The following is a 25,265-nucleotide window of genomic DNA, read 5'->3' on the forward strand; positions in this document are numbered from 1 at the left end:
TTCTGCCTTTGTATGTATTGTCCTTTACTTTTAATCTGTGTCTTTATATATTTTTTTAATATTTTATTTATTTATTTATTTTTTTGGTATTTTTCCGAAGCCAGAAATGGGGAGGCAGTCAGACAGACTCCCGCATGCGCTGGACCGGGATCCACCCGGCACGCCCACCAGGGGGCGATGCTCTGCCCATCCGGGGGCCACTCTGTCACGACTAGAGCCACTCTAGCGCCTGAGGCAGAGGCCACAGAGCCATCGCAACGCCTGGGCAAACTTTGTTCCAATGGAGCCTTAGCTGCGGGAAGGGAAGAGAGAGACAGAGAGGAAGGAGAGGGGGAGGGGTGGAGAAGCAGATGGGTGCCTCTCCTGTGTGCCCTGGCCGGGAATTGGACCCAGGACTCCTGCACGCCAAGCTGATGCTCTACCACTGAGATAACCGGCCAGGGCCTATATTTTATTTATTGATTTTTAGAGAGGGTAAGAGAGAAAGAAGGGGGAGCAGCAGGAAGCATCAACTCATAGTCGTTGCTTTCTGTATGTACCTTGACTGGGCAAGGTCAGGGTTTCAAATTGGTGACTTCAGTGTTCCAAATCAATGCTTTATCCACTGTGCCACCACAGGTCAGGCTAATTGGTGTCTTTAAAGTGGGTTCCTTGTGGACAACATATAGAGCTTTTCTTTTTTTAATCTACTGTCAGTCTCTGCTTTAACTGGTATATTTAGACCAATCACATTTAAAGTGATTATTGATATAGTTGTTTTAGTATCTACCACATTTTTAAGTATTTTATATTCATCGCACTTGCTCTTTTGTTTCTTTCTTTTCAAAAACTTTCCCCACTTTCTGCCTTCTCTGGCTTAAACTGAGCATTTTATATGATTGAATTTTCTCTTCTCATATCAATTACATGTCTTTTAAAAATTAATATTAAAATGAACTACATTATTCTAAAATTATCCTTCTTTAAAAATAAAAATTAAATAATTGGTGTTTACCTTAGAATTGCAGAATTACTTATTTTATAAGTAATCTAAGTCCATTTCCAAATATACCACTTCATAAGGTACCTTATGACAGCCTTCTCAATTCTTCCCTACCATCTGTAACATTACTACTATCATTCATTTTACTTATATTTAAGCTACAATTACCCAATACATTGCTATTATTTTAAACAAAAAATTATCTATTAGTTCAATTAGAAATTTAAGAAACCCAAGGGTTTTATTTTACCTTCACTTATTCCTTCTCTAACACTCTTCCTTTATGTAGATCTGAGTTTCCTAGCTGTATGATTTTCCTGGTCTCTAAAGGACTTTTTGCATGGTGGGTCCACTGGCAATAAATTCCCTCATTAAAAAATTTTAAAACTCAATTTATTAGGGTGATACCGTTTAATAAAATTATACCGGTTTTAGGTGCACAATTCTACAATATATCATCTGCATATTGCATTGTGTGTCTACCACCCCAGGCAAGTCTCAGTCCATCACCACCTATCCCCCTCTACTCTCCTCCCCCTCCCCCACCCATTTTCCTCTGGCAATCCTACACTATTGTCTGTGTCTATACATTTTTTCTCTGCTTAATCCCTTTACCTTTTTCACCCGACCCACTACCCCCATCCCCTCTGACATCTCTCAGTCTGTTCTCCATATTAATGAGTCTGTTTCTATTTTGCTTGTTAGTTTATTTTGTTCATTAGATTCCACATATAAGTGAAATAATATGGTACTTGGCTTTCTCTGGCTTATTTCCTTTAGCACAATCTCCAGGTCCATCCATGCTGTCACAAAAGTTAAGATTTCCTTCTTTTTTATGGCTGAGTAGTATTTCATTGTGAAATGTACACCATTTTTGTCCACTCATGTACTGATGGGCACTTGGGCTGTTTCCATATCTTGGCTATTGTAAATAAATGCTGCAGTGAACATGGGGGTGTATATGTTCTTTTGAATTAGTGTTTCGGGTGTCTTTGGATATATTCCCAAAGGGGAATTCCTGGGTCATAAGGCAGTTCCACTTTTAATTCCCTCATTTTCCTATGAGAACGCCTTTATTTCTCCTTTACTTTTGAAGAATAATTTATTTAAATACTGAATTCTAGGTTGGTGATCTTTTCTTTCAACACTTTAAATATTTCACTCCACTTTCTCTTGCTTGCTTGGTTTGTGTAGTAAAATTGACATAATTCTATCCTTGTTTCTCTGTAGGTAAGGTGATTTTGTTCTCTGGCTTCTTTAAAGATTTTTTTTTTGTCTTGGTGTTCTGCAGTTTGAATGTGGTATGTCTAGAGAAATTTATTTTGGTATTCGTACTGTTTGGTGTTCTTTGAACTTCCTGGATCTATGTTTTGGTATCTTTCACTAATTTTGGAAAATTCTCAGCTATTATTATTACTTCAAATATTTCTTCTGTTCATTTCTTTCTTCTCCTTCTGGTGTTCCTATTATGCACATGTTATACACCTTTTATTTTTTTCCAAGAATTTATTTATTGATTTTTAGAGAGAGGAGAGAGAGAGAGAGAGAGAGAGAGAGAGAGAGAGAGAGAAAGGGGGAAGAGGCGGGAAACATCAACTGGTAGTAGTATGTACCTTGACCAGGCAAGCATGGGGTTTCAAACTGGTGACCTCAGAGTTCCAGGTCAACGCTGTATTCACTGTGTCACCACAGGTCAGGCACATAATTTCTAATTATCCCAGGGTTCTTAGATATTCTGGTATGGTCCCCTACCCCCATTCTTCTTTTCTCTATTTCAATTTGAGAAGTTTCTACTGACATTTATAATTAAAACAATTTTTAAAAAATTTTTTATTTTTAAGTGAGAGGAGGGGAGACAGAGAAACAGACTCCTGTATGTGCCCTGACCAGAATCCACCTGGCAACCCCAGTCTGGGCCAATGCTTGAATCAACAGAGCTATTCTCGGCACCAGGGGCCAATGCTCAAACCAATGAAGTCTCTGGCTGCAAGAGGGGAAGAGAGAAAGAAGGAAAGGGAGGGGAAGAGAAGCAGATGGTTGCTTCTCATGTGTGCCCTGACTGGGGATTGAACCTGGGATGTTGGCACACTGTTCCAACACTCTATACACTGAGCCAACTGGCCAGTGCTATAATTTAAAATTTCAGAAATATTTATATGATTCAATATTGAGGAGCTACAAAAGACAAATAATGAAAAATTCTTTATTCCCTTCACTCTTGTCCCTCATTCACCCATTTCTATTCCCATATGGAACCAATATTATCAGTTTTTGTATTACCCTCTAAGATATTCTATACATAATAAGGAAATACATTATCTATTTCCTCTCCTTTAAAAAACCCCACAGCCTGACCAGGTGGTGGCACAGTGGATACAGCATAGGACTGGGACACGGAGGACCCAGGATCGAAACCCCAAGGTTGCCAACTTGAGCGTGGGCTAATCCAGCTTGAGTTCAGTGTTGCTGGTTTGAGCATGGGATCATAGACATGACTCCATGCTCACTGGCTTGACCCCAAAGGTCACTGGTTTGAAGCTCAAGTTTGCTGGCTTGAGCAAGGGGTGACTTGCTCTGCTGTAGCCCCCTTCCCCCATCAAGGCACATATGAGAAAGCAATCAATGAACAACTAAGATGCTGCAATGAAAAATTGATGCTTCTCAACTCTCTTCCTTCTTGTCTGCCTGTTCCTATTTGTCCCTCTCTCTGACCCTGTCTCTGTCAATAAATAAATAAATATATAAAAATAAAAACCCCCACAAATGATAGCATAGCATACACAGATTCTATGTATTTCCCCCTACTAGGAAGAACCGTGGGATCATGCCTATGATCCCATGCTCAAGCCAGTGATCTTGGGGTTTCAAACCTGGGACCTCAACATTCTAGGTTGATGCTCTATCCATTGCACCACCACCAGTCAGGCTAAAATAAAAAATAAGAATTTATATTGTCTCTTCATTGAGAGTAAAATTTCTTGGTTACAAGAAGTTTAGAAGAAGTGTGTGTGGAATAGTGGTCCAAGAATAATATAATTAGACTGTTTCTTTCCATTCTAGCTTGTGTGCAATGAGCTCATGTCATTGGCAAAGATTATTGAGCCAGTTGGAAAATATCTCTTTGTTTACCCATGGTTCTTTGTATACCAACAAATAAATTGTGAACAACTTTGGAACATCTTGGATGTTGGCTTTTTCTAACTTTACTGTCTGATGCACTGGTACATCCCAGAACTTTCAACCTGTGCTTAGAATCCTTAAAATCTCGTTTGCTCATCAATTATTATTAATTTTTTAACTAAAAGAACACAGGCCAGAACAGAGCTGTTTCAGCAGCACTCTAGGTACATGTTTGGCACAAAGGTTTTCATTAAAATTTTCTTTACAGATTTTTCAATATAAATTTTGTCTACTTCATGACAGAAGCTTCTTCACGATATATGTTCAGAAATTTTATACCATGATGCTATTTTAATTTTGGTGTCCAATTTTCTGACAGTCTACACCAGTGGTAGTCAACCTGGTCCCTACTGCCCACTAGTGGGTATTCCAGCTTTCATGGTGGGCAGTCGCGGAGCAACCAAAGTATAAATAAAAAGATAGATTTAACTATAGTAAGTTTTTTTATAAAGATTTATTCTGCCAAACAGCGAAAATCCGACATAAAGTACTTGGTAAGTAATTATTATTATATGCTTTAACTTGCTATAACTCTGCTTTATAAATTTTATAAAGTAAAGTTACTTCCCTACTTTATAAATCACCATTACTGTGGAACTGGTGGGCGGTTAGAAAATTTTACCATTAACAGAGATACAAAAGTGGACGGTAGGTATAAAAAGGTTGACTACCCCTGGTCTACACTCACCTTAAATGTTCAGACATTCATGACATATTCTAGCTTGTTTCATGGCCAGCAAACCAGGCAGTGGCATATTCACACTGCTTCATTATTGTATCCATTCAATCATGGACATGTTAACATCTTCATTTTTTTGCTCTCTCAAAAATCTTCTATTCTTGCCCTGGCCGGGGTTGGCTCAGCGGTAGAGCGTCGGCCTAGCGTGCGGAGGACCCGGGTTCGATTCCCGGCCAGGGCACACAGGAGAAGCGCCCATTTGCTTCTCCACCCCTCCGCCGCGCTTTCCTCTCTGTCTCTCTCTTCCCCTCCCGCAGCCAAGGCTCCATTGGAGCAAAGATGGCCCGGGCGCTGGGGATGGCTCCTTGGCCTCTGCCTCAGGCTCTAGAGTGGCTCTGGTCGCAATATGGCGACGCCCAGGATGGGCAGAGCATCGCCCCCTGGTGGGCAGAGCATCGCCCCTGGTGGGCGTGCCGGGTGGATCCCGGTCGGGCGCATGCGGGAGTCTGTCTGACTGTCTCTCCCCGTTTCCAGCTTCAGAAATGAAAAAAAAAAAAAAAAAAAAAAAAAAAAAAAAAAAAAAATCTTCTATTCTTCATTAGTTCTGGTCATTTTTGTCTCTGTTAAACTCCAATACTTTGTCTTTCTGTTATTTTAAGTTATATGTGGTGTTAATTCTTCTACCTTATTCTTTAGTAAGAAACCTCATACATATACCTGATTGAGCTTCTGCACTAACTCTATTTTCTCTGCTACTGTGACCCTTGGTAATTTCTTCTCTCTTCCATCCTAAGTTGCTGCAGCTTCCACTCCCAGGAAACCACTGATCTTTCTTCTGTCACTATAGTGTGCATTTTCTAAAATTTTATATAAATGAAACAATGCAGTATGTATTGTTTTTCCTTTGGTTTGGCTTCTTTCACTTAGCATGATTATTTTGAAATTCATTCGTATTGTCCTGTGTATCACTAGTTCATCCCTTTCCATTATTATGTAATATTCCACTATATGGTTATATCACAGTTTGTTTATCCATTCACCTATTGATGGATATTTTGAAAACTGTTTCCAGTTTTGGTTATTAAAAACAAAAACTGAACAGACCAATTACTAGTAGAGATTGAATCAGTAATCACAAACCTCCCAATAAACAAAAGTTTAGCACAAGATGACTTCACTGGTGCATCCCATCAAACTTTCAAAGAACATTAATACTAATATTCCCAAACTACCAAAAAACAGAAGAAGAGGGAATTCTTCAAAACTCATTTTATGAGGCCCTGCTATCAAAACCAGACAAGGATGCCACAAGAAGGTAACTGATATACATAGATGCAACAATACTCAGCAAAATATTAGCAAACAAAATTCAACAATACGTTAAAAGAATCATATACCAGGATCAAGTGTGATATATTCCAGTAATGCAAGGCTGGTTCAATATCTGCAAATCAGTTAATGTGATACACCGCATTAACAAAATAAAAGATGAAAATCATATGACCACCTCAATACATACAAAAAAAGCATCTAACAAAATTCAACATCCATTTATTATAAAAACTCTCAAAAAAGTCCATATAGAAGAAATATACCTCAACATAAAAAGTTCACGTAAGACAAGCCCATAGCTAACATCATACTCAATGGTGAAAAGCTGAAAGTTTTTCTTCTAAGAAAAGGAATAAGACAAGGAATGCCCGCATTCACCACTTTTACTCAACATAGTATAAGAAGTTCTAGCCAGAGCAATTAGGTAAGGGAAAGAAATAAAAGGCATCCAAACTGGAAAGGAAACATAAAGCTGTCACTATTTGCAAATGACATATTATATATAGAAAATCTTAAAGACTCCATCAATAACTATAGTATTAGAACTAAAAATTAGCCTGACCAGGCGGTGGCACAGTGGATAGAACATTGGACTGGCATGCAGAAGGACCCAGGTTTGAGACCCCGAAGTCGCCAGCTTGAGCGCGGGCTCATCTGGCTTGAGCAAAAAGGTCACCAGCTTGGACCCAAGGTCGCTGACTCGAGCAAGGGGTTACTCGGTCTGCTGAAGGTCCGCGGTCAAGGCACATATGAGAAAGCAATCAATGAACAACTAAGGTGTCGCAACGAAAAAGTAATGATTGATGCTTCTCATCTCTCTCCCTTCCTGTCTGTCCCTATCTGTCCCTCTCTCTAACTCTCTCTGTCACAAAAAAAACAACTAAAAATTAATTCAGTAATGTTGCAGGATATAAAATCAATACACAAAAATCTGTTGCATTTATATACATTAATAATAAACTACCAGAAAGAGAAATTAAGAGAACAATTATATTTACAATTGCATACAAAAGCCTAGGCAGTATTTTAACCAAGGAAGTAAATGAACTATAGTATATAATGACAACTACAAGACATTAAGGAAAGAAACTGGACACAAATAAATAAAAAATATTCTGTGCTCATGGGTTGGAAGAATATTATTAAAATGTCTATAACTCAAAGCAATGTACAGATTCAATGCAACCCTTATCAAAATTCCAGTCATTTTTCACAGAAATAGAGCAAATAACCCTAAAATTTATATAGAATTATAAAGGACCCTGAATAGCCAAAACAATCTTGAGAAAGAAGAACAAAACTGAAGGCATGCTTCTTGGTTTCAAACTATTTTATAAAGCTATAGTAATTAAAACAGTATGGTGTTGGCATAAAATCAGCTATGTAGATCAATGAAACAAAATAGAGAGATCAGAAATAAACCTATGCATATATGGCCAATTACCTTATGACATGAAAGTCAAGAATATATAATGGTATAAGGACAGTCTCTTCAATAAATTGTGTTGAGAAAACTGGACAGCCACATGCAAAAGAATAAACCTGGGACACTATCTTACACCACACACAGAAATTAATGCAAAATGTAGTAAAGACTTAAATATAAAGCCTGAAACCATAATACTCTCAGAAGAAAACATAAGGTAAGCTCCTTGATTTAGGTCTTAGAGATGATTTTTTAACTTGACATCAAAAGTAAAAACAGCAAAAGCAAAAATAAACACATGGAACTACATCAAACTAAATGCTTCTGCACAGCAAATAAAACCATCAACAAAAAGAAAAGTAACCTGCTGAATGTGAAAATATATTTGCAAAACCATATATCTGTTAAAGGGTTAATACCAAAAATATATAAAGAACTCATACAACAAAACTTCAAAAAAGAAAAAAATTTAATTAAAAAATGGGTAGAAGATCTGAATAGACATTTCTCCAAAGAAGACACACAGATGGCCAACAGGTACATGAAAAGGTGCTCAGTGTCATTAATTTTCAGGAAAATGAAAATCAATAATCCAGCCATTCTGTATCTGGGCATTTAGTCAAAGAAAACAAAAACAATAACTCGAAAAGGTATATGCACCCCTATGTTCACTGCAGTATTACAATTGTCAAGGCATGAAAACAACCTAAGTGTCCATTAATGGATGAATGGATAAAGATGTGGTATATAGATAAGATGGTCCCCAGTGGAGTAAAAGTGATATGCAGTTAGTAGAAACTGTACTTTGATTTTTTTTTTAAGTGAGAGGAGGGGAGATAGACTCCTGCAAGCGCCCCAACCAGGATCCACCCAGCAACCCCCATCTGGGGCCGAAGCTTGAATCAACTGAGCTATCCTCAGCATCTGGGGCTGAAGCTCGAACCAATTAAGCCATGGATGCCAGAAGGGAAGAGAGAAAGGAAGGGAAGAAGGGGGAGAGAGAAACCTATAGTCGCTACTCTTGTGTGCCTTGACTGGGAATCAAACCCAGAATGTCCATACGGCAGATCAATGCTCTACCCATTAGGCCAGCGGTACTCAACCTGTGGGTCGTGACCCCAGCGGGGGTCGAACGACCAAAACACAGGGTCGCCTAAAGCGACATATTATTTAAAATATGTATTTCTGATGGCTTTAGGCGACCCTGTGTTTTGGTCATTCGACCCCAGCCGGGGTCGCGACCCACAGGTTGAGAACCGCTGCACTAGGCAAACTGACCAAGGCTGTACTTTGATTTTTAATCTTTTCCCAGATAATGATAAGCAGTATGATACTTTCATGATGTTGGGCAGTGGCAGTGAGCTGCAACTCCCTATCAGGCCCCAAATCACAAGAGTAAACAACTGATAACCTATAGAGTACTATGTTGCCAGCATTTTTTGGATATTGTGTTCAGAGTATGAGCATGTTTAAGGTAGTCTAGGCTAAGCTATGATGTCCAGTAGGTTAGGTATATTAAATATATATTCAAATTAACAATATTTTCAAGTAATGATGGGCTTATGACAACCCCACTGTTAAATACAATTAATTATTTAGTTGTGAAAAAAAATCCTGCCATTTGTGACAACATTGATGAACCTTGAGGATATTATGCTAAGTGAAATAAGAAAAGAAAAGACAAATAATAATGTATGATCTTATATATGGAATCTAAAAACAAACAAAAAACTGATCTCACAGACACAGAGAACAGATTGGTGGAGCGAGAGGCAGGGGGTGGAGTGGGAAAAATGGGTCAAGGGGTTCAAAAGGTAAAATAAATAAATAAATAAAATACTAAGTAATAACTAGGAGTGAAATGGCTGGGTCACGTGTGTAGTTGTCTATTTAACCTCTTCTTTTTCTTTTCTTTTTAGTGCGTGCATGCAACAGAGAGAGAGAAAGAAAAAGAGAGAGAGAGGGACAGATAGGCAGGAAGAGAGAGAGATGAGAAGCATCAATTCTTCGTTGCGGTACCTCAGTTGTTCATTCATTGCTTTCTCATATGTGCCTTGACTGGGGGGGGGGGCTACAGCAGAGTGAATGACCCTTTACTCTTCAAGCCAGTGACCTTTGGGTTCAAGCCAGCAACCCTGCACTCAAGCTGGTGAGCCCATGCTCAAGCAGGATAAGCCCACACTTAAACCAGTCACCTTGGGGTTTTGAACCTGGATCCTCTGCATCCCAGTCCGATGCTTTATCCACTGCGCCACCACCTGGTCAGGCTCTAGTTAATTTATATATGTGGATTCATGCAATATTTGTCCTTTTTGTGTCTGGCTTATTTCACTTAGCATGTTTTCAAGGTTCATCAATGTAGCATGTATCAGAATTTCATTTCTTTTCATGCCTAAATAATATTCCATTGAGTGTACATATCACATTTTCCTTATCCATTCATCTGTTGATGAATATGAGTAACTTCTAACTTTTGGTTACTGTGAATATAGTACTGCAACGAACAATGGAGTATGAGTAGCTGTTAGAGATGATGTTTTTAATTCTTTTGGATATATTTTTAGCTTATATTTATTTATTCTTGAGTGAGCTTTGGTAGTTTGTTTCTTTTAAGAAATTAGTTGTTGCCTGACCTGTGGTGGTGCAGTGGATATAAGCATCGACCTGGAATACTGAGGTCGCTGGTTCAAAACCCTGGGCTTGCCCGGTCAAGGCACATATGGGAGTTGAAGCTTCCTGCTCCTCCCCTCTTCTCTCTCTCTCTCTCTCTCTCTCTCTCTCCCCCCCCTAAAATGAATAAATAAAAATAATAAAAAAAAAAGAAAGAAATTAGTTGTTTCATTTATGTTATTGAATTTACAGTATTGGCATAAAATTGTTTGCAATATTCCCTTATTATCATTTAATGTGTTTAGAATTTGTTGTGATGTCACCTTTCTCATTCTTGATATTGGTAATTTTGTCTTCTTTTTTTATTGATTATCTGGACAGATTTCAATTTTGTTTTAGTTTCTAAAGAATCAGTTTTGAGCCCTGGCCGGGTAGCTCTGTTGGTTAGAGCATTGTCCCAATACGCTAAGGTTGTGAGTTCAAACTTTGGTCAGGGCACATACAAGGACAATGGATGCACAAATAGACCAACAAATCAATGTTTCCTTCTCACTCCCTTTCTCTCTCTCTCAAATTAAAAAAAAACACAACAGAAAAAAACCCGTAGCTTCTGGATTCACTGATTTTCTCCAGTTTTTCTTTTCTTTTATGACAGAGACACACAGAGGGGGGGGGGGAGACAGAAACAGGGACAGACAGTGACAGACAAGGCAGGAAGGGAGAGAGATGAAAAGCATCAATTCTTCATTGTGGTACCTTAGTTGTTCATTGATTGCTTTCTCCTATGTGCCTTGACGGGGGTGGGGGGGATACAGCAGAGTGAGTGACCCCTTGCTCAAGCCAGTGACCTTGGCCTCAAGCCAGTGACCTTGGGCTTCAAGCCAGAGACCTTTGGGCTCAAGCCAGCAGCCCTGCACTTAAGTTGGTGACCTCAGGGTTTCAAACCTAGGTCCTGTGCATCCCTGTCCAATGCTCTATCCACTGCGCCACTGCTGGTCAGGTTCTCCAGTTTTTCTATATTCTATTTCACTGATGAATGCCCTGATCTTTATTTCCTTTCTTCTGATTATTATTATTATTATTATTATTATTATTATTATTTTTCTGACAGAGACAGAGAGTCAGACAGAAGGATAGATAGGAACAAAAAGACAGGAAGGGAGAGAGATGAAAATCATCAATTTTTCATTGTGTCACTTTAGTTGTTCATTGATTCCTTTCTCAAATGTGCCTTGACCGTGGGGCTACAGCAGACCGAGTAACCCCTTGCTCAAGCCAGCGACCTTGGGTCCAAGCTGGTGAGCTTTGCTCAAACCAGATGAACCCACGCTCAAGCTGGCGACCTCGGGGTCTCAAACCTGGGTCCTTCGCATCCCAGTCCAACACTCTATCCACTGCACCACTGCCTGGTCAGGCCCTTTCTTCTGCTTATTTTGGGTTTTGTTTGTTCTTTTTTTTTTTTTTTTTTTTGGTTGCTTAAAGTAGAAGCTGAGATTACTGATTTGAAACCTTTTTTCTTTTCAGATATAGTCATTTAGTGCTAAAAATATCCCTCTAAGTAAGCTTTAGGTACATTCCACAAATTTTGATATGTTGTGCTTTCATTTTCATTCAGTTTAAAACATTTTCTAATTTTCTTGTGTTCTCCCCTCACCTTTGTCCAGGGAGTTATTTAGAAGTGTGTGGTTTAATTTCTAAAATTTTAGTAGATTTTCCAGTTTTTTATTATTGATTTCTGAAAAAGTTTTTATTTCACCTTTTTTTTCACGGTTTTTTTTTTTTTTTTTTGGTATTTTTCTGAAGCTGGAAACGGGGAGGCAGTCAGACAGACCCCCGCATGCGCCCAACCGGGATCCACCTGGCATGCCCACTAGGGGGCGATGCTCTGCCCATCCGGGGCGTCGCTCTGTCGCAACCAGAGCCACTCTAGCGCCTGGGGCAGAGGCCAAGGAGCCATCCCCAGCGCCCGGGCCATCTTTGCTCCAATGGAGCCTCGGCTGTGGGAGGGGAAGAGAGAGACAGAGAGGAAGGAGAGGGGGAGAGGTGGAGAAGCAGATGGGCACTTCTCCTGTGTGCCCTGGCCAGGAATCAAACCCGGGACTTAAGCAAGCCAGGCCGACGCTCTACCACTGAGCCAACCAGCCAGGGCCTCACCTTTGTTTTTGAAAGATATTTTCACTGTCTTAGAATTCTAGGTTGACAGTTTTTTACAAAGTACTTTTTCTCTACTCTCTTCTGGGTTATACTGCTTCTAATGAGAAACTTGCTCTCACCCTTATCTTTTGTCCTTTTATGTAATGCATTTATTCCCTATAGTTGCTTCTAAGTAAGAGTTTCTCTTTTATCATTGGTTTTAAGCAATTTGTTTATGATGTGCCTTGGTATAGATTTTTCATGTTTCTTGTGCTTGAGGTTCATTGAGCAACTTGGATCAGTAGTTGTCCTGAGCATCCTGCTCAGAATCTGACACTTGCTGCCAGACCACTGCCACCACGACTCCCTGAATGGGTGATTATAAAATTTATTGATTTTTGCTAATAAAATTGGTGAAAAATGTTATCTCAGAGTAATTTTAGTTTGTATTTCTCAAATGAAGCCAGGCATTTTAATTGTTTAAGTCATCTATATCCTTTTTTTTTCTGTAAACTTCCTGATTACAGCTTTTGTTTAAGTATTGTTCTGGTTTATTGATCATTTTTATATTGCCCTATCCGTGTCTTTTACCTTTTCTAAAATGAGAATGTAGTTTTGGGGCAACAGGAAGTTATAACATAAAGTTACTTTATTACCTGGTATCAGAAAAATACTTGCAGTTCTTGGTAGCTAGCATTTTATTATAGCTTCTCAGGGGCTTATTTTCATTTTCCTTTGTGGTGAAACCTCCATAGCTAGCAGAGATTATGTGAGCTTGGAAGTCTGAGAGTCATTTTGCCTATCTTTTGACCACGGCCTTGGAAAAATCCACAAACTCTCATGTCTATAAAGAGATCTGCAGCTCCATCTTAGTCATCACTTCACTAAATCTTCCAATGGCCCTGGGAGGCTGACAGGCCCTTGACAGTAATCCCCATTTTCTAGATTTTGAACCTGAGGCTTAGAAAGGTGAAGGGACTTGGATCATATGGATGAGTAAATTTAGAACTTACCTTGAAGATGATCTCATTCCATGTACTCAGGATCCTATAATTAGTAAGTAGGGTAAAACTTTGGACTAGACTCAGGTGCTCATTCTCATGGCAGCAATCACAGTGAGGATCCCCATAAGTCTGAGAGGTCAAGGGACAGTGAAGAGCTTCTCTTCTTTAGGAGACTGCAGCCCAAGCCCCTGATAGGGCCATGACTGGGCTGCTTTAGTGGGGGTGCTAAATTCTAAGATCTAACTATGCTCACCTTTGGCAGCAGTCAGCATGGTGGAGGCCAGTTCACACTGCTGTGATTCCAAGTGTCCAAGTGTAAACCAGCGAGGATAACGGCTGGGCACCACAGACACCATATGGTGAGGGTGGGAAGTGTCACCTGTAGAAGTTGAGTTTTCTAGAACAGGTAACCTAGAAGATCCAGGGGGAACCATTAGCCACCATCCAGACCATTGCCATTCTGACCCATCTTAGAAAAGGTTATTCTTTTTAGGGACGTAAATGAGCAGGAAAGGGTCAACTAAGAACTTTGACGACTTTAAAATATAGGGTACTACATTTTATATTAGGTAAGTGCCTGGGCACTTGCAGAACTCAAGCATAATAGTCACTGCAAATAGATTTGAAAGGTAGTTCAAGAGTCATAAGATTATTTTTAAAAGTATAAGAAATATATCCCAAGGACTCCTCAGTAGTTCTTTTCTGGATGAGGTAAGAAGCTCTCTCAACCTCATGGTCTAACTAAAGTTCTTCTATGTGGTTTGCTGCATTCTTGAGGTCCACATGTCTGAACCAAGGATTCTATTATAGTTTGGGAACAAGATGCCCATAGCTCACTGTTCTAAAGTCTTGGTATAGAAAGACTTATTTTTACCTCCCAAGATGCATCTGGTGACCTGTTCCTGGGAACCATGACTCAGTTGAGCTATGAAAAGGCTCAAACCCATTCTCAGGCTGCCTAACTGGCCCCAGAACAGAAAGGCTCAGGTCATGGGTGCTTCATAGCTATTAAAAACTCAGGGGCTTCCTCAGATGACCCAACAAGAGTATAGCTGGGGTGCCAAGTGGGTCACCAACAAGATATCCTAGATAGGAATTATAGATCACATGAAAATGTCTAAGCCATTATAGGTCAGGCTTGGTGGCAGATGTAACAGGATAGACAAAGAAAGAAAGTGATAAAAGTAAGATAAACAAAGTAAAAGAGCAGCGAGGACTTCTGCTTTGGTGGTGGTAACTAGGCTGGGAAAGGGCTACCCACCTCATGGCACGTAAGGCTAACTTATAGGACAGGTCTGGATCATGAGGCAGCAGAGCTGAGAACAAATACTTGGCAAAAGTATGCATGGGAACACTCTCTCGGTGAATGACTTCTCCCAGACCACTGAAGGGGCCTCCTGCAGGAAGAAGATAAGCCAGCCAGTTATTTATCTCTATGCTTCTATTTGCCAGCCTAGACTTTAGCCTGAGGATCCTACACATGTTTGCTAGCCATGAGAACCTTTAGTTCACTTTAATGCCAAATGTTTCTATACTGGTGCTCTATCACAGAGGGAGACCCAGAGTCACAGGCCAAAGACACTGTGACAATAGCCCCTTCTCTACTTACCTTCCAGTAGTAAGACGCACTGTTTCTGCAGTGTTTGTACTAGTTCATTGTCCAGCTGCAGCTCCTGCAGTCGAGTCAGGAGCTGTTCCTCATTACGGCATACCTTGTCCTGTGCGTAGAGGCCTTCAGGCATCACCCTCTGTTGACCCATCCCCATCAGAGCAACTTCCAAAGCCAATGATAGGTAGGACTCACTGCTGTTTGGGAAGCCTGCTGCCACGAGTACATGCTGGTACACAGGGGGTCTGTTTTCATTCATATCTGAGGGCAACAGGTCACCAAATTCCTTAGGTCAGGCCCCATGGATTCAGTTGCTCCTCTCTCCCTCCTACTTTGGAATATAGCTTGGGCAGCAGATGTCACAGGGAAGCTGAGTCAGAACCCCACAGCAGTAAAAAAAACAAAACTGAGCCACAGATTCCTATCTCCTTTCTAATATCTGACTGGCTGGGCCAATTAGGATAATATAAAAATCTTATACTAATTTTTTGCTAGCATATTATGTAGCACCATAATTATCTGTTTTTGTGTCTCTTTTACTAGAGTGTGAACATCTTAAAGGGAAGAGACTCTTATTGCCCTAGGTATTTCCATGGCCTGATGTATGTCAGTGGTGAATCTCTAGTACAACCTTAGGTTTTGCAGATGCAAGTCACTGTGCAGATGAAACGGACCAAGGATGATGATTCCCTTTTAAGGAACCAGAAGGAAGATAAGGGCAGCCCTAACTTGGATTTGAATCCACCCAACTGAACTATTACTTTTATAACACTTGTAACTTCTTTCTTTTTCCAAGTGAGAGGAGGGGAGATAGAGAGACAGACTCCCACATGCACCCTGACTGAGATCCACCTGGCAACCCCCATCCATCTGGGGCCAGTGCTCTGCCATCTGGGACCATGCTCGCAACCGGGCTATTTTTAGAGCCTGAGATGAAGACTCCATGGAGCCATTCTCAGTGTCTGGGGCCAACATGCTGGAATCAATCGAGCCATGGCTATGGGAGGGGCAGGGGGGGTAGAGAAGCAGATAGTCACTTCTCCTGTGTGCCCTGACCAGGAATTAAACCCAAGACATCCACACACCAGGCCAACACTCTACCACTGGGCCAGCTGAACAGGGCCCACTTATAACTTCTATGTTATTACTTTATATGCTCCACCTTTGGGTTCAAAGTTTCAGAAAAAGAGGAGGTTTAAAAGTCAGGGCTGGCCCTGGCAGGTTGGCTCAGCGGTACAGCATCGGCCTGGCGTGCAGGGGACCCGGGTTCGATTCCCGGCCAGGGCACATAGGAGAGGCGCCCATTTGCTTCTCCACCCCCCCTCCTTCCTCTCTGTCTCTCTCTTCCCCTCCTGCAGCCGAGGCTCCATTGGAGCAGGGATGGCCCGGGCGCTGGGGATGGCTCCTTGGCCTCTGCCCCAGGTGCTGGAGTGGCTCTGGTCATGGCAGAGCATCACCCCCTGGTGGGCAGAGCGTCGCCCCTGATGGGCGTGCTGGGTGGATCCTGGTCGGGTGCATGCGGGAGTCTGTTTGACTGTCTCTCCCCGTTTCTAGCTTCAGAAAAATACAAAAAAAAAAAAAAAGTTAGAGTTTTGGTTTCGTTTCTTTTCCTTTTCTTTCATCTCTTAAGTATTTATGGAAGACTATTAAATGGGAGATATTACACTAAGTGCTGGGATCACAGAGATAAGTCAGTCATAATTCCTATTTTCAAGGACCTGACAGCCTAGTAAGAGATACTCATTTGTAAATAAATTGTAATGCAATGTGCTAAATACTATAAGAGTTGTATGTATACAATATAGTGATGGCATAAAAGAGACGAATCATAGCTTGGGCCTAAAAGTGGCTGCCTTGAAGCCCAAGGTCGCTGGCTTGAGCAAGGGGTCACTGGCTCAGCTTGAGATCCTGGTCAAGGCATGTATGAAGAAAGCAATCAATGAACAACTAAAGTGCTGCAACTATTAGTTGATTCTTCTCATCTCTCTCCCTTTCTGTCTGTCTGTCTGTCTCTCTCTCTTGCAAAAAACAAAAAACAAAAAGCAAAAAAGAGAGAGAGAGAAGAATCAATTCTGTCTCTAGTCCTTGCTACTTTGAGACGCTACTGAGTTACATCCCTTCTATTTCTCACTTGTAAAAGTGGTACAAAACCATCATGAGGAAGAACACTGAAAGGAAATATGAGAGTATTATACAATTGCAAGGGATACATATACTCTTGATGGAAGTTCTTTTCCACTTCCAGATTGCTCTGAGGACGTGGCCTCTGACTCTTTAAGTATATATCTCTACCCCTTATTTCCCTTGGATCACACTAGATATTCATGGGAAGTGAAAGAAGCAAAGGAAGGTGGTAAGGTAAAATGTAAGAGTAGGTCAGGAGAGCTAGTCCACAGGGTGGGAAGGGAAAGAGAGGAAGCCTAAGGAAACCTGAGGGGAGGGGACTATTTGGATAAGAGGGAAAAAAAAAGGCTGCAGGAGAAGGTAGAACAGATTTGGCAGGAAGGAAGAGAGCTACCAAGGGCAATTCTGGCTTGCCTCAGGCTGACCCCTCCACCCCCGTACCTGACATTTCCAGATAGTTATCATCATTCAGGCGGCAGGCCTCAGTTAAAGTAAGAAATAAGCAGCCAATGGGATCCAGAGGGTGACCCACCCAGCCTTCCAGGTTTGTGATGGTAGTGGTTCCTCTCTGCAACAGTTCTGGAAACAAGCAGATCAGTTATAGAGAATAATAGAGACACATTGCTCTCTGTCCCTGCCTGGGTCTCCTCATTAGTCTCTTTCAGGACTTGGCCCTGAGACTCAGAGAAAGCTCCCTTCATTGTCTTGCCTTGGGTTGACAGGATTGGTCACAAGCATATCAGCCAGTTGAAAGGACTTGTGGTCTGCATTTAGGGCTCCTGCTGGCAGCACACATATTAGATACAGCCTTACAGTTTTAAAATGCCTCTGAGGGAGGCATGCTGGCTTTATTATTCCTATTTTACAAAGATTCACAGAGGTAGAGTGAGGCATTCCACAAAGCAGGTAAAATGATCTGGAATTCCCTAGCCTCTGCCACACCATGAAACTTTATGAACATTAAGTACTATACCTTGTAGCCCCCGAGGATCCTCATCAGCCTTAGCCTAACAGTTAAAATGGCTCCTAATAGCCAAAAGAATTAGGGTGGCTCCTAGTCATTGTACCTTTCTTCTGATGCTTGTAGATTTCCAGTTGCCGTTGCTGCTGTAACCTCAGAGTATTGATAATGGCCACCGTGAGTCTGAGAGCCTCTTTTGGATAACCATGGGAACGCAGGGCATCAACCCGAGCACAGGCTGTAGGCACGTGCTCTACCAAACGAGAAGAAAATATTTTGGTTGAGTTAAATTTTCAAATCAGGAAAACTCATGCTTGGGAAAGGAAGTTTGTGTTCTGTTCATTCAGTTTCTCAAATTCAACCTGACCTCTACTGTGTACCAGGAACTGTATTTTCTTTTAAGGATATAAAGTTGAGTAAGTCATAGGCATCACCTTTAAAGAGCTACCTTAAAATCTCAGGATATGTCATAGAAAGAGACATACAAATAGGATAATAAAATGTTGTACCTCTCGGCCCTGGCCGGTTGGCTCAGTGGTAGAGCGTCGGCCTGGCGTGCAGAGGTCCCGGGTTTGATTCCCGGCCAGGGCACACAGGAGAAGCGCCCATCTGCTTCTCCACCCCTCCCCCCTCCTTCCTCTCTGTTTCTCTCTTCCCCTCCCACAGCGGAGGCTCCACTGGAGCAAAGATGGCCTGGGCGCTGGGGATGGCTCCTTGGCCTCTGCCCCAGGCGCTAGAGTGGCTCTGGTCGCAACAGAGCGACGCCCCGGAGGGGCAGAGCATCGCCCCCCTGGTGGGCAGAGCGTCGCCCCCTGGTGGGCGTGCCGGGTGGATCCCGGTCGGGCGCACGTGGGAGTCTGTCTGACTGTCTCTCCCCGTTTCTAGCTGCACACATGTTTCTGGCAGCACACATATTAGATACAGCCTTACAGTTTTAAAATGCCTCTGAGGGAGGCATGCTGGCTATTTTCCCAGAAAAATACAAAAAAAAAAAAAAAAAAAGTTGTACCTCTCTGTGAACATGTACTATGGGAACCCAGTGGAGGTAGCAACTAACTGCCCAAAGGGAGCGGCCTCATTTATTTATTATCCTACATTTCTTGAGAACCTATCATATGCCAGGTAGTATATGGGCAAAACGGAAATATAAAGACAAATAAGAAATGGTCACTTCCCTCAAAGAACTCAAAAATGTTACATAAACAGCTCATTATAAAACAGTTGAAAAGAAATGACATGATAGAAATATAAAATAATATTTGAGATGCACTTTGTAGAATAAGTAAGATTTTAAATATGTAAACAAACAGGGAAAGGCATTCCTGGCAAAGTGAACATGTAAGCAAAGGCATATAAGTAAAAGCATAAAAAGTAATCTAGATACATCTTCAGAATATGACAAACAGTTCTGTGTGGAGTTAGCTTATGAGGCTACAGATAGGCTGGAAAGGTAGAATCTGGAGTGTAAAGAATTTTGAATGCCATCCTAAGGATTTGGGATTTACCTTAGGAATAATGGAGGACTAACAAAGGCTTATAAATGGGCAAGTGATTATAATGAGATTTATGGCTTATTTTGTGATTTAAAGAAAACTTTAAAAATTACAGAAATAATTGGAGAAAATTAGAAGACACAGTTAACAAATATAAAGTAATCACCAGAGTTATGCATTATTTCCACTTTCATGTATGTATATCCAGATTTTTCTACTCAATTTTAATTACAATGAGATGATATTATAATTATTGTTTTGTAACTGGGGTTTTCCACTTCATACAATGTAAATATTTTTTCCATGGCATTAATATACTTAACACTAAAAATGATTACAGATCACTCTACTGAATATGTATACTATCCACTGAGTCAGTCAATGCCCTCTTGTTGAATTGTTTCCAATTTTACTCATCTGTACATTTTTTATAATCATGCTCTAACAGATCCCCTAGTTTTGTGCATCTTTTAGATAGTTATAGCTCAGGATAAATTCCTACATGCAGAATTCTGGGATCAAGGGAATAAATATATTTTAAAGGCATTTAGTAAGTGTTGCTGAAATACCCTTCAGAAAGCCTGTAAGCATTTACACACCTACCAGGAGTATGAGAGTACCTATCTCCATTCAACCTCTTCAACCAAAAACTAATTATCTTTATTTTTAAAATCCTTGACCATTGATGATCAAAAAAATGGTAATTCAATGTTTTTATTTGCATCTTTGTTTATTAATGAGGTATGTCTTTTCTCAGCAGCTTGTTAGATTTAAGTAGAAGTGTTGGATCAGACAGGAGGAAAGATAATAAAAAGGAACTTCAGGTAGCAACTCATGGTGAGTTTGGCCAAGGCTTTCAAGAGAGAGACAGGGACATATCCAGATTCGGCAAGATCTTGAGAAAGACAAAGATAATGGGCTGAAGGACAGAGGTAGGGAATTGGGAGTAGATAATAAAAATGTATATCATTATTGTAAGACTCAGAAAATGAATATATTTAAAAAGAATGTCTATTTTGTAATGGGCATCCTGTGACAGAGTCAAAAACAGACTTGACAGAAGGCCAGAGGATGGTTTAAACTGACAATGAAACAGCTTTATTCTGTTATGATGAAGGAAATGTAAAGATATTCTGTTATGTAAAGATGGAAAGGAAGAAACTTCATGACAAATGCAGATTGTGCCCTAGTTACTAGTACAGGGTAACTTAAGTTTCAAATGTAGTGCCTTTTTAGCAAAACCTAATTTCAGAGTAGACTGTAATGCTGCTCAGTAATTGTTGAGTAAGAGCCTGTGAATTGATGTCTAATGGCTTTGGTAGTACTCTTTGAGATTTATTAACTTCTTTCCCCTCCCAAAATTTAGGATACAGAATATTCCTCTATTTGAGGTTATTGTACCTCAGTTGAGTACATATGCCAAAGGCTCAGGATTCACATAAATACTGAAGCCTGAGTCAGGTCCCAAAAGATCTGCATAAAGACTGTCTAAATTGTAGTTGTGTTGCTGGTTCTGATGCATATGGTTCATTCCAGGCCAATAGGTGAGACTGGGCTCCAAAAGTCTTCGAGTAGAGGAGAGGTACACTTACCAAGCCACAGTGGCTGGCCTTGGGAATTAAAGAGTAGTCTCTCACTTTCCTGCTGACAGACAGGAGCTATATATATATCGCTGCTAATTATTCGCTGTAGGTGGCTGTCTTGCCAATGCAATTCACGGCCCTCGATGGCTCTAGTAAATACTGTTCGCCTTGGTCTGGATAAGGATTCTGGGGAAAGAAATAAATAAGGCAGTTCAATGATGGGTAATCTGAAGCTCTAACTCCTGTCTTCTTCAGGGTAGAAAGTTGGGCAGAAGAACAGAAACACCCTGCCATCTGTCTGGGTGTTTCTTGCGTTACCTGTTTTTGGATAGTTTTCAGTGTGTTTGCGCCCTCTATGGAAATATATTTTCTACAGAGATATATTGCTGCCTTTCAATTTCTTACAGAAAAAAAATTTCTCTTAGGACCCAGAGCCACATGAAAGAGAACAGGAACAATCGTATTGGGCTGTTCAATTAAGAAGATACAAACTGCTTCTGTAGAAGTCACAGGAAGAGAGAAGTAGTTAGATAATTTCCCTGGTCAGTCCATAACCTGTTTCATTTACAGCATGACCCTTGTAAGAATGAGAACTTCCATGAAATTCATATTAAAAGCTAGGGGAAAAAAAGAGCTGAAACCCTTTGTATTCTGGTATCTTTATCACACTGTAACTGCAGGCTTACAGCCTTGTTCTCCAATAAGAAAAACTGATACTGACAAAAGACTAATTAACTTCTTTTCTCATTAGAGTATTATCAAGCCATCTTTCTTCAAGGGAAAAGCTGCAGGGAAACCAATACAGCAGACAAAGTAGCTCAATTCTTGAGTAGTGTGTAGGAAGACAGATAGAAAATATACTGCCATAAACTGTAGATACAGGACTCATGGAAATGAGAATTAAGGAGATACAAAAAAGTGTAAGATATTATTTAACTGACTCTCTGGTAAATTAAGAGCAGTTGAAACTATTTTAGGATGAAGAAACCAAGTCCTGCACAGATGTTTCCAGAGATGCCCAAATAAGGTGTGCATCTACTGAGACTGTGCAAAAAAATTGGGAGGCAAAGTCAGCAGATTCAGACTGGGCATGAAAAGAATGAACATATTCATTCACTATTGGGAAAATAGGTATGTTAGGCTTGCTGCCTTGTATTTTCCTGACTGGTGTATGAGCACGTGGCAGCACCACGTGTGTATAGTCCATGTAAAGTTATGGGTGCTTACCCTCAGGGCGGATTGCAGATTACGGATTGCCTGGCTGCTACTGTGAGGGTCCGTTTTTGCTATTTGTTTGCCTGCTGCACTGAGATGAGGTGTGCCCCTGTCAGTTTGCTTATTTGCCATTGTGAGACTCTTTTAAACGAGAATGGCCCAATGATTTCTGGCTCTGCAATTCCTCTATCTGCTCAAATCCAATGTGGACCTGCCTGGCCTCGGCCACCAGCATTACATGCACTAATCAGAAGTTCTTTGAATTTGGTCATCTCTTTAGAATTTGACATATTCCACAGATTATGAGCTCAAGAGAATTAAATTAGAACAGCACTGACAGTATTTACTGAAATTGTTTCTCCTTCATGTTGTCTCTCAGCACAACACAATGATTTTTCTACTGGCTGCAGTCTAAGCCCCTGTCCTGAAGTTAGAATCCACTGAGGGTCTGCTCAGCCTACAGTGGGGTTAAGCTCCAATGTTTTGTACTTCATTAAGAAAACAAATAATGAGTACGTACTACATGAAAGGTACTGTTCTAGGTGCTGAAGATACGCGAAGTGCCTGCCTTCAGGGACCTTTATATTCAAATGGGGAGAGAGTTAAATAAATATATATCAGGTGATTATAAATGTTGTAAAAAACACGAGAGCAGAGTTAGGGAGAAAGGCAAGCTGGTGTTAGGTGTGTGTAACTGTTTTATATAGAACGGTCTCTAATAAGGTAACATATTTTTAAAAGATTTTATTTATTGATTTTACAGAGAGAGGAGTGGGGGACAAGAAGTAGTTGCTTCAGTCTATCTTTTCATTGGTTGACTTGTTGTATGTGCTTTAACCTGGCAGGCCCAGGATTTCGAACCAACAACCTCAGCATTCCAGGTTGATGCTTTATCCACTGCATCACAACAGGTCAGATGTTAATAAGGTAACATTTGAACAGAGACCAGAAGAAACTAAAGGCAAGACATAACTAAGGGAAGAGCATTCCAGGCAAAAGGAACAGCAAGTGCTAAGATCCTGAGGTGAGAAAATACCTGGAGTGTTTGAGGGCAGCAAAGAGGTCAGTGTACTTGGAATGGAATGAGCAAGCAGGGAAATCATAGGAGGTGAGGTCAGAGAGATACTGGGGAGCAGATCACAAGGGCCTTGCAGGCCACGAGTGAAAGATAACTTTGGCTTTCTGAGCCACTGAAGGGCTTTGAGCTGTTGAAGAAATAGGATGTGACTTGCATTTTAAAAAGCTAACTGGAAGCAGTATTGGGAATAGTCTATAAGGTGGAAGGGCAGGGCAGGAAGAGTAGTCAGGAGGCCACTGCAATAATTTGTGAAAGATAACAGTACCTTGGCCAGAGTAATAAACAGTGGAGTAATGAGAGTAGATAGATATATTCTTGATATACAGTATCTAGAGTAGGCAATAGGATTTGCTTATGGATTAGATCTGGGGTGAAATAAAAAGGGAAAAATCAAGAATGACCCCAAGGTTTTTAAGACAGACTTGGCATATATAGAGGTAGGTATATAAAGATAGGTTAGACTGTAGAAAGAACATACTTGGGTGGAGCTTGAGAGGTAAGAAAGCCTACTGAGATGCCTATTAATATCTAAGTGGAGATATTAAAAGGCCATTGCACATCTCAATGAAGTTGAGAGAAAAACTCTTAAGCAGGAGGTATAAATTTGGGAGTTGTTAGTATATAGATGATTATTGAAACAATACAATGAAATAAGTATAGAAAGAGAAGTGGTGTGATGACTGAGCCCTGGACACTCCAGCATTTTAAGTAGAGAAGTTGGGAGGAGATAATGAAAAAGACTGAGGAGGGGCCAATGAAGTAAGAGGAAAACCAAGAGAGAGCAGTGTTTTGGAAATAAGATGAAAAAGGTGTTTCAAGGAAAGACAGATAAATTGTGACAAATACTGCTTATAGGTCAAGTAAGATTATGAGTGAGGGCCCTGGCTGCTCAGTGCTAGGGCCTGGGCCTGGCATATGGATGTCTCAAGTTCAATTCCTGGTCAGGGTACAAAGGAGAAGTGGCCATATGGTTCTCCCCCCATCCAACTCCCCCTTATCTCCTTCTTTCCCTCCTGCAGTCAGTGACTCAATTGGTTTGAGCGTGGCCCTGGGTTCTGAAGATAGCTTTGTTGGAGGGTGACAGACTCAGGTACTATAAATAGCTTGGTGCTTGAGCATCAGCCCAAGATGGGGTTGCAGGTGGATCCTGGTCAGGGGACATATGGGAGTCTGCCTCACTATCTCCCCTCCTCTCACCTAAAAAAAAAAGAGAAATTATGACTGAGAATCAACCAATAGATTTATCAATGGTTAACATCAGCAACCAGTACAAGAGCTGTTTCAATAGTGGAGGGGTGGAAGGAGATGACAGCCTGACTAGAGTGAATTCAAGGGAGAATAAGAGCAGAAGAGATAGAGATAGTAAATATATACTATCTTTTAAATTACTTTTCTTAAATTTAGCGTTTATTTCTACTACCTTAGAAAAACAGGAAGAGAGCCAGAGAGGCATATGGGGCCACAAGTATTTCTTGTTTTATTTGGGATGAGAGATAAAACAATGTGCTTGTATACTCATAGGAATAATCCACAAAAATCTGTGGTGCAGGAGAGAGGAAAGAATTCCGGAATGATGTCCCAAATAAGAGACGGAATAGGATCTCTAGAATAAGTGGAAGGCTTGAACTTAGATGAAAGAACAAACAAAACTAGTGGAAGAAGTACAGTAGATGGGCATAGTCTGGGGCAAATGCGGTGTCAGAACTTTGGAAATTCTCTTGATTGCTTCTATATTCTCAGTGAATAGGAAGCAAGGCTGTCAGCTAAAAGTGAGGAAAGAGAAATATGAAAAGTTTTAGTGAGCCCTGGCCAGGTTGCTCAGTGGATGGAGAGTCATCCCTACATGCTTAGGTCAT

General features: G+C 40.7%; 1 protein-coding gene across 1 annotated transcript in view; it reads right to left on the minus strand.

Annotated features, from left to right (window-relative positions):
* Positions 1–25,265, minus strand: part of ZSWIM5 (zinc finger SWIM-type containing 5) — a 173,754-nt gene that overhangs the window by 11,439 nt on the left and 137,050 nt on the right. Inside the window, exons 6-11 of the mRNA XM_066376121.1 lie at positions 21,126–21,302; positions 18,147–18,293; positions 17,521–17,658; positions 14,956–15,216; positions 14,608–14,743; positions 13,600–13,757 (exon numbers count right to left, since the gene is read on the minus strand). Coding sequence (XP_066232218.1) covers positions 13,600–13,757; positions 14,608–14,743; positions 14,956–15,216; positions 17,521–17,658; positions 18,147–18,293; positions 21,126–21,302 — 1,017 coding nt within the window. The remainder of the gene's footprint in view (positions 1–13,599; positions 13,758–14,607; positions 14,744–14,955; positions 15,217–17,520; positions 17,659–18,146; positions 18,294–21,125; positions 21,303–25,265) is intronic.

Source organism: Saccopteryx leptura, chromosome 3, assembly GCF_036850995.1.
Source record: "Saccopteryx leptura isolate mSacLep1 chromosome 3, mSacLep1_pri_phased_curated, whole genome shotgun sequence".
Classification (NCBI taxonomy): Eukaryota; Metazoa; Chordata; class Mammalia; order Chiroptera; family Emballonuridae; genus Saccopteryx; species Saccopteryx leptura.